Raw genomic sequence first — 9,490 nt, 5'->3', positions numbered from 1 at the left:
AAGTATCAGGAGCAGACTGGGAAATAAAATAAGAGTTAACAACAATTATCCCTTTATTGAGAGTCTGAGTTTACATTAGTAAACTTAATTAAGGTTTTCCTAAGCCAATTTAGGAACATAGCTGGGTTTTCATTAGCCTCCTGGACCTGTTCTAAAAGTTTGTTATAGTTAGTATGTTTGTGAGCAATCTTATTATGGCCCACAATTAGACATTCAATCATCTTATATAATTTTTTTGAACCTTCTCCATTTTGATAGTTCCAGTTAGGATCCTCTTCTGGCACTGCAGTAGATCCAGGTCATTCGGTTGTGTTTGCCTTATGTCTGTGATAGATTCTTCTTGAGCTGCCTGCCACAGCTGAGTTCACTCTTGTGAGCTGAGGGTGGTTTTTAGAATCACATAAATATCCCTAAAATGTAAATCATAACAATTAGTTATAAACTCAAATTCCCTGATATAATTCAGGGGGTCAACAGAGAAGCTACTTGATTGTTGGGCGCAGGTGCTCAACATACCATACCCCACCCGGGACTAAGGACCACGCCAGCTTCCGCAATGCGCTACGTCCCTCTCCAAATTAGCCACCCCGTGCTCACTTCGTATTCACCACAGCTGAGTATATTAGCCAGAGCCCGCGTCTCATTCCAGCCCTTCCTCCTCGTGGCAGCCCTCGTGGCAGCCTGATTGGCTACAGTCAGATATATAAGCCAGAACCCGCAACAATAAAGTTGGCAGTTCCTGTTACCACCTGAAGCGTCTCCTGTTTCATTGGGGCTGCGCCGGTCAACTGGTGGCCCGTACGGGGAGCGCTGAGACCCTCTCTCCGACCGTACGGGGAACCAACCTCTCTCTCCGATAGAACAGAGCGTCAACAGGTAAAACCTTCAAGCACCGATAGCGGGGCTACTTGGCGGGCGGGGGCTGACAGGTTAAACTGCTCAACGTTGGTAGTGGGTGCTACGCAACAGGCAGCGAGTGGTGCCGGGCCGGATAGCGGGGGCTATCGGGCAACCTTGGGGGGACGCGTCGCAAGGGATTGAGGAGCTCGTAAAGAGAGTTCCGGGAGCCGTAAAAAGGCGGGATTGAGGAATTCATAAAGAGAGTTCCGGGGGCTGTAAAGAGGCTGGTTTTGGGGGTGCCGTAAAGGGGCGCAGGGACTAAGCTGTCCCTGTTACCAAAAAAAAAAAAAAAAAAAAAAAAAGGAAAAAGGAAACAAAAAGGAAAAAAAAAAAAGAAACTCTTGAAATTCCCCTTAACATGGGTAACACCGCTACTCAGCCGCTGTTAATTGCTTTAAGCGACTTACTGAGAGAAAAGGGATTAAGAGGCACACAAAATGGCGGACACAGCGGCCGCCGGAAAGGAGGAAGTTAGACACCCAAAGTCAGGCGAACTCAATTAACAGAATTGGTAACTATTTACACCTGATCAACCTCAACTAACAGAGCTAAAAATCATCATAGAAGTGTTTAAACAGTACCCACAACCTTTCAATCTGCTCTCAGACTCACATCATGTCGTCAATGCCCTGCAAGTGTTAGAGATCTTGGGCCCTATCAGGGAAATCTTTTTCTGTTGTTTGAAGCCACCACAAAAATGACTTTTCTAAATTGCTCCACCGCAACCTGTTATGTGTTACAATGTTGGGATAACAGTGCACTTTCAGCTGTCGTTATGCAGGTACTCCAGTTCGTACCGATTCCAGCTATGGTGGACCCAGACAAGTTTCCTGTGATCCAGCTCGGGCCAACTCTCCAATTGGATCCATAAAGTTTTCTCTTTCATAAAGCAATGGGCAGGAATAGGGGCTCTGGCTACCATGGCTACATTTGCCGCATTCGGCAGTCTACTTCTGCTCTGTCGGATTCGCAGACAAAGGAATAGGGACAAAGTAATCATCAAACAAGCATTGCTGGCTGTGGAATCTGGTCAAGGCCCGGCAGCATGGCTCGCCATGCTGTGACGCAGGTGTGCAGCAAAGCATCGCAGGGGGTGTCGTCCTTGGCCAGGAGACACCCCGGTCCCCATGTCGGCGAGCATGCGGGTTGGGCTCATAAAACAATACTCCCACCCCCTCCAAAAGAGCACCAATGAGTAGTGAGGCATTATCATGACTGCAGCGTGACACCTCACGAGGGGCACCGACCTCTGGAGACCCTGCGTCAGTTATAAAGAAAGGGGGAGATGTTGGGCGCAGGCGCTCAACATACCATATCCCACCCAGGACTAAGGACCACGCCAGCTTCTGCAATGTGCTACGTCCCTCTCCAAATTAGCCACCCCGTGCTCACTTCGTATTCACCACAGCTGAGTATATTAGCCAGAGCCTACGTCTCATTCCAGCCCTTCCTCCTCGTGGCAGCCCTCGTGGCAGCCTGATTGGCTACAGTCAGATATATAAGCCAGAACCCGCAACAATAAAGTTGGCAGTTCCTGTTACCACCTGAAGCGTCTCCTGTTTCATTGGGGCTGCGCCGGTCACTTGATTTATGGGTAATCTGAGATAAGTCAGAAAGGGAGAAAGGCACATGTATATTAACAAGTCCCTTGGGGCCAGCTTGCTCCCGAAGTGGTAGCAGAGATTGAGGAGAAGATTATGGAGTAGATGGACATTGGGCAGCCAACCATCCAGTAGTCGCGTGTGAACAATTATCTGTAGATCGGCTATAAAGTGGCTGCCAGTTAACATGGGACAAGGAAACACAGGCTGTTGGTGTCTCACTGTGTGCCTTGCAGTGATTTAGTTGCTGTTCACAGCACAGTAAATTGTCATGTGGTCCGCAGCAGGGTGGCTGTTGCTGATCACAAGAGGAGCCACAAAGGGGCGGCCATTGACCGTGAGATCCGTCCCAAGATGGCAGCACCTTTTCACGTGGCGGAGGGCCGCAACATGGTGATTGCTCCCCCGCCCCCCCACATGAACTGTAGCAGTCACGCGGCCTGCCAGAAGGATATAGTGACCGAGACCTAGTATGGTGGGTGGGTGGTGAGAATGCTGAAGGGGACAAAGAATTCTCAGGAGAGTGAGGTCAGAGACTGTGAAGAAGCACTAACAGAGGGATTAGAGCTACTGGGAGAATTAGGGGTCCGGGAAGAGGGAGGGGAGATGATCGCACAGCGGGAAAAAACTGCGAGAATTGATTTTGGGGATAGAGAGGAGGGGGCGGATAAAAGACTGGGGGTACTTCCTCCAGGGGGTCATGAGGGCAGGAGGGGAGAATTTGTGGTGCAGCAGAGTTAGCTAAAAATATCTGAGCAGGCGTACATAATTTAATGAGAGAGGAGCACGTTCTCAGAGTGAGGAAAGCCTGTATATACGGAATTTCTGTTAACTTGCCACCAGTGACAAAAATCATATAAATTTTTGAGAATACAGGGGTCAAATGTCCCCTCTTTGGGCAATGGGCTGCTGTTAAGTGGGTAGGTCAGCCAAGCCTCCTGGCAGTAAAAGATTGTTTAGTTTTTATGGTTTTTTAAAATTTTAAGTGTACTCAGATTGGAAATCAAGCATTGCAAAGGTGTGGTCTTTTGGGAAGTAGTAAAGATGTTTCCCATGGCTAAATCTCAGGTGAGAAATGGATCATGGTCCAAAGGTTGGGCCGTCACCCATGTCCTTTGGAATGAATGGTAGTTGTGATCAGTTTCAAATCTCGTAATTCTCAGTCATCACCGAGAGATCCATGAGTGGATTTTTCATGGATTTTAGTAATGGCTCTGCCTGTGAGAGCTTAAAGCTCTGAAGGATGTTAGAGTTTTGTGGACCTGGCCCAGAAATACTCTGCCTTGGGCTGTCTAAGGACATGAGAGCATCACGCAAATCCATGGAAAGGGGAAGAAAACCCCTGTGGGGCCTATCCCAGTGCTGAAAATTCTCCGGAGTTTGCTCACCTGTGATAAATTGGGCCGGTGTTGTTTGCGAGCGATTGGCAACAAATTAAGCAGTTCCTGAATGTTGAAAAGTGAAGAATTAATCCAGGATGTAGTCCGGTTTGTGAATTGGCATGGCACTCAGTCTGGGAGGGTCCCAGGAGTCACTTGCCTGCTGACCCAAGTCACGGCACCAAATGATAAGATTGTAACATCCAAAAGATGAGAAATATAAAACAAAAGAGGCTTTTATTCTGAGAATGCACAGAGAGAAAACAAAAAACCCCAGGACCACTGAAGTCTGGCTTTCTCTCTGGCAGACACGTGGAGTGGGGCATATAATTAGCCTAGGTCTAAGCTGGTGCCCTAGGGGCATTAGAGATGCACAGGTATCTCACTGGCACTTGTTTGGCACCAGGGGCAAATTCCTCAGGGTGGGAAAGATAGGGCCATAGGTAAATTCCTAGGGGTGGGGGAAATGGAGCCCCTTGGTTCTGCCTCCAAGGCTTTTCCAGCTATAGTGTCCGGCTTGGGCCAAAATCCTTCCAGTCTCCCATAAGGCTATGGAGATTACTGGAGGCTCCAATTAATAAACAAGAGCTGGTAAAATTACCAATGGCCTCATTTCTGTTTATCAATTGAAGTCTTGTCCAATGTCTCCTCACCCCAAGAGATTTTGTTTAACCAATTTTAACCCAAATAAACTTTGATTAAATGGTTTGAAAATGCAAAAAAGAAAAAAAGATTGTTGAGCTCAAATAAAAGGAACAGCTGTTTACAGAGCAGGCAAATGGACAAACATGGACAGACGATCCTACATTATAAACGGACTGAACAAACAGACAACTGATATATAGACTGATGATCATTTTATAAAATTAGAGTGCACTCACATACTTGGCCATAATAATATGCACTCACATATTTGAATTATAATAAATAAGACTTGTGTGAACCTTCTGTTGATCAATTAATAGAGATCTTTTGAAATAAGAATACCAGAAAAGGAAACTAATGAATCTGAGGTAGCTCAGAAAGTTAAAAAGGAATAGCCAGGCGCCCCACCTCTCAGACAGCCATGGCCTTTTCCCTTCCTGCTGTGTCTGTTGCCTTCTCCTCGGCCACCTCCTCTGGCCACCACTCAGAGCCACGCTGGCTCAGCCGAGCCATGTAGGGGGGTGGGGCTGCCCAGGAGGTGCTTGGAGCCCGCAGGGGGAGCACAGAGCCGGATCATGGCGTGAGAGCCCAGAGCAGCCCGTGTGGGCTGGTCAGCATGTACTGTGCTGCCTGCCCTGCCTGTGCAGACCACAGGCCCTGCCTGTGTGCCGTCAGCGCACACCTCCCCTCATCCCGGCCCATGGGAGCTCCAGGAGAAGCGGGCTGACGCAGCCGAGGGTGGGGAGATTGAGAAATTAGAGCCTAGTGGGTGAAGGGGGAGGAGCAGCCTTTGGATGAGAAGGCTGTGGTATTTGATGTGTGAGATACAGGGGAGAAGCTGTAAAGAGAGAAGCTGCATCCTAAGTGTGGAGAGGGGGAGAGATCCTGGAGGAGCAGAGTGAGAGAAGGACACATCCTTAAAGTGAAAAGGCCTAAAGACAGAGAGTTTTTGCCAACTTGTCACCAGTGTAACAAAAGCCATATAAATTTTTGAGAATAGGGGGGTCAAATGTCTCCTCTTTAGGCCATGGGCTGCTGTTAAGTTCGCAGGTCAGCCAAGCCTCCTGGCAGTAAAAAGATTAATTGTTTAATTCTTACAGTTTTCTTTAGGCCAAAGGTACCAAGATTACAAACCAGGTACCCAGAGGTATGTTTTTTGGGGGGCAGAAAATGAGCCAACTTGGACTATGGCCAATGTAGAAGAAGTCATCACCTAATCTTTTGGAAACATGGTTACTCATACATTTTTAGTCATCACCAAAAGGCACAGGTGGAGTCCCAGTGGACCACATGTAACAGCTCTGCCTCGGACTGCCCAAGGAACCTGACAATTGCTATTCCAGCGCAGGGATGTTAAAAGGGAAATCCAGCGTGAGCCTGGCTCATAGGCATGGAGTAACCCTCAGATGGTGGTGGGCGGTTGGCTCACCTGCAGTAAGTGAATTAGACTGGTGGTGTTTGCAGACAAGCAACAACAAATTGAGCAGCTCTCTCGTGTTGAGAAATGAGGAATTAATCTAGGCTGTGGTCCAGTCCATGATTCGGCAGGGGATTCAAACTGGGAGGACCCCAGGAGTCACTTGCTCTGCTGTTCCCAGTCAGGGAACCAACTGCTAGAATCTTTGGTGCAGTTAGAAGACAGAATATAAAGTAAAGTGGTCTTTATTGTAAGGATGTAGAGAGAAGCTCCATGACCGCCAGGGTCTGGCTTTCTCTGCTGAACACATGCTGTGGGGGGCATACATGAAGCTTTGGTCTGGGGGTGGTACCAGCAGCCCCTTGGGACTCATTCTGTGCCACAGGTAAATTGCCCAGGGGTAGAGAAAATGCCCTCAAGGTAAACATCCCTTGGTCCCCCCTCTCACTGCTGTAGTGTCCCATCTGGGGCAAAGTCCTTTAAAAATGTAAATCCTTTCCTGCTAGTTTCTTTTCAGATATAAAAAGCTGTTGCAGGTGCCTTAGCCTAGTTTTGAGAGAAGTAGTCTTAACTACCTGAAAAGTTTAGGGAACACCTTTAGCTTACTACCAGAAAGATCCAGGTAGATAAGGAAGTGGAGTTTTCTGTGGCTGGGGAGCCAGTGCCCACCGAGGAAACCGTGAGTGTCTTGGCCATGACCCCTCAGTTGTTGTCAGTTTGCATAGGCCCCACACAACCAGAAATCATTCTCCAGAAAGGAATCCAGCTACCTGTCTGGTTAGCACTCCACTGACTGCATTGCCCACTGGCTTTAATGGGGATTCACCAGCTGGATGCTGAGGAAATCTGTCCTCTGTTTTTAGGAGTGACAGCTATTGTGAACACTGACTGTCAAAGTTCTAAAGGGATAGTTAAAACCTGAGTAAGATCATTTCCTAGTGCTCTATATTTTTACAACAAAGTTTTAAAGTCCACAACTTGAAAAGTTGGAAAGCCCCTTTATTCTAAATGTGTTTAGGTCCCATATGTGTGCTGCTTTTGGGGATAGCTTCTTCCACTGTCACATGGAAGCCAGTTCTCACCACTGTGTCTCAGGCTTAATCTCTAAAGAGATTTACCCCAAACACAGCCAGGACATGACTCTCACGTGTGGACTCCTGGATGGGCAGTATTCTGATGTCTCATCTAACCCAGAGATAGGGTGTGTGTCCATCATCTAAGATGACTTCCCTATGTTCAGCATTAGCAAACATGCATTTTCTATGGGCTTCACTTAGCAGGAAAAGGTTGGAATAATCTAGACTTTTTTCCTAATTTTATATGCGTCTATAAGGAGAATACAAACTGGGAAAAGAGTAGCGTTAAAGTGACAGAAAGGACACTGAAGCAGAACAGACTTGACATTTCCTCTAGAGTACAGAGGAGGATCAGAGCCAGTCTGCCTAGTGAAACCTGTCCTGCACGTCTTGAAGAATAGCCACCAGCCTAGTGCTTTTTAAATGGTGGAAGAAGTCCCATGTGTTATTGTAGGCATGTATATTTTTTAAGTCTGAACTAGATTTTATTGAAGAGAATCATTTTACAGAAGTTTACATTAAAGTCTGTTAGGGATATTCTATTATTATCTCTAGTGCTATTGTCTAAATACAGTCAAGCAAGGGGTACCAGTAACTTTAGCAACCCATCAACCTCTAAAAAAACCAAAATAATAAAAATGTACCATTTAAGAAATTCCATGATTTCATAAATTTCCTGTTTTAACACATTAACCTTTTTAACAAAACCATAAGAGACAAAGCAATTATAAACAATGAAACAGAAAACAAAATTTGAAGCATAAAAATTTGTTACCTAGGGGACTGGGGATTTAGCTCAGCGGCATAAGCACCTGCCTTGCAAGCAGGCAGTCGTAAGTTCGATCCCTGGTACCGATAAAAAGGAAAAAGACAAAAAAAAAATTTGTTATTTCAATAAGTTCTAGTCCAGAAGCTATGAAACAAAATCAATCTCTTACCTCCATCCAATGATCTTGGTGGGACCTTGAAATGACATAGGGGAATGAAGCTTTCAACCTAGTAGGTCTGGTACAAGTTTGTGTTCTCTAAAATCAAAGAATGAATTTTAGGAACAAAGGAGGATAAGAGCACAATATATGTAATGAGAGAAAGAAAGCCTCTCTGTCTGAGAGAGAGACAGAAGTGGTCCAGAGCAAGTTGTCAAGCACTCTGTCTTTTCTAGGGACTTTTATAGAGTAAAATAATCATATCAATGCAGGGAAAACTGGGAACTCTCAAGGCAGATGGGCATAAGGTGGGACAGAAGTGTGGTTAGCCAATAAGAACTATTGCTTGGGTAAAATTGATTAATTAGGGACAAATGGGAAAGTCAGTCATGTAGAAAGCAGTCATTCTCAGGGAGCAGTGCCCCTGCCCTAGGGGGTTTGAATGGTGACTCCTGACTTCCTCGGGGTGACAGGGAACTACTTAGAATGGCAGTCCTTAGGATGTGGATGTACTTGTTTGATGTTTTGGACTGAGGCCTGGCCCACAGCAGGAAGTGTCTGTCTCATCCCTAGGGGCAAGGTATCTGAGTTTCCGCACTGGCTCCTTCCAGGACCCAGCCATGTCTCACTGCCTATAGTATTTCTAACTAACTCAGCTACCTGCAGCAAAAGCATGAGGATAGAATAACAGGGTAGACCTGATTCAAAACATCCAGCAGCACTGAATATAAAGGGCTGGGGGTGGGAGCCTAGTTGTGTGCACTTGCTAGCATGTAAGATGCCTTGGGTTCAGTGCTCAATATAGCAAAAATAACACACCACTGTCACCAAAAGGCCAGAAGGATTTGGAAGACTGCAGGCATGTCTCAGGAAAACATGAAAGTCTGAGACTGCTTCCTAGTACAGGAAATTTCCGTCATTTTTCCTCAAGTCCCATTCTTGGCCCTGAACCCTCATTTGAAGTTAAACAGGTAGAATTGAGGCCTCTCAGGTACTTTCATATTTGTGGACCTGAGGGAGGAGCTAGAGTTCCTCTCAAGGACAGAGAAGTCAGGCTGCTTAAACACAGGTCCTTTTGGAGCTCCCCTCACACAAGATTTCCAGGATCAATGTGCCTACAGCCCTGAAGTCAATTGTGCTACAGCTTTGAACACTCTTCTGCCTTCTCAGTGTGGTCTGTACCTAGGGGTCAGCACCTCCCCACAACTGAAGTAGAATATTTTACCAAAGAACCTTTCTGCAAATCCATTGTACAAAACCTTTAGGGATTGATTTTCCAAAGTAATTTCTTTAAGAAAATTATCATCATTTACTACTTTTAGGATGTTTAGAAAGGAAAGGACAAAAACTGTTTCATGCCAGTGTAACTGTAGCAGGAAAACTGAGTCTGCAGTAGCCAGGAACTCAGGAGAAGAAAGGAAATTTTACTGACTGCTGGCAGTCCCCAGAGGAGTAATCTCCACAATCTGAGGCACTGATTATGAAGAGTTTGAAATTTTTATAGGGTGGCAAGCAAGAGTTGCAAAAAAAGCTAGGTAAGTATAGG

The 9,490-nt window shown here is 46.1% G+C and overlaps 2 protein-coding genes across 37 annotated transcripts in view; one reads left to right on the top strand and one right to left on the bottom strand.

Moving 5' to 3' along the window:
* LOC106026489 (zinc transporter ZIP11-like) overlaps positions 1-9,490 on the bottom strand; it is a 115,487-nt gene that overhangs the window by 25,895 nt on the left and 80,102 nt on the right. For 18 of the 36 annotated variants that reach the window (XR_010045086.1, XR_010045087.1, XR_010045081.1 and 15 more), the window contains 3 exons: positions 7,794-8,043; positions 3,890-4,040; positions 30-410 (listed from right to left, as the gene is read on the bottom strand). Coding sequence is in view for 2 of the 36 variants with exons in the window: in XM_063241811.1 (XP_063097881.1) it covers positions 365-410; positions 3,890-3,946; positions 7,794-7,864 (174 nt within the window). In the remaining 34 variants the exon portion in view is untranslated. Of the gene's footprint in view, positions 1-29; positions 411-3,889; positions 4,044-7,793; positions 8,044-9,490 lie in introns of those variants that run through there. The other 18 variants (XR_010045058.1, XR_002790001.2, XR_010045083.1 and 15 more) reach the window with 12 other exon arrangements.
* LOC106025050 (leucine-rich repeat-containing protein 37A3-like) overlaps positions 1-9,490 on the top strand; it is a 67,890-nt gene that overhangs the window by 25,321 nt on the left and 33,079 nt on the right. The window lies entirely within an intron of this gene.

This window comes from Cavia porcellus, unplaced genomic scaffold, assembly GCF_034190915.1.
Source record: "Cavia porcellus strain 051 isolate PalLab524CR breed Dunkin Hartley unplaced genomic scaffold, mCavPor4.1 scaffold_32, whole genome shotgun sequence".
Lineage (NCBI taxonomy): Eukaryota > Metazoa > Chordata > Mammalia > Rodentia > Caviidae > Cavia > Cavia porcellus.
This window is presented reverse-complemented; position numbering and strand designations above follow the sequence as displayed.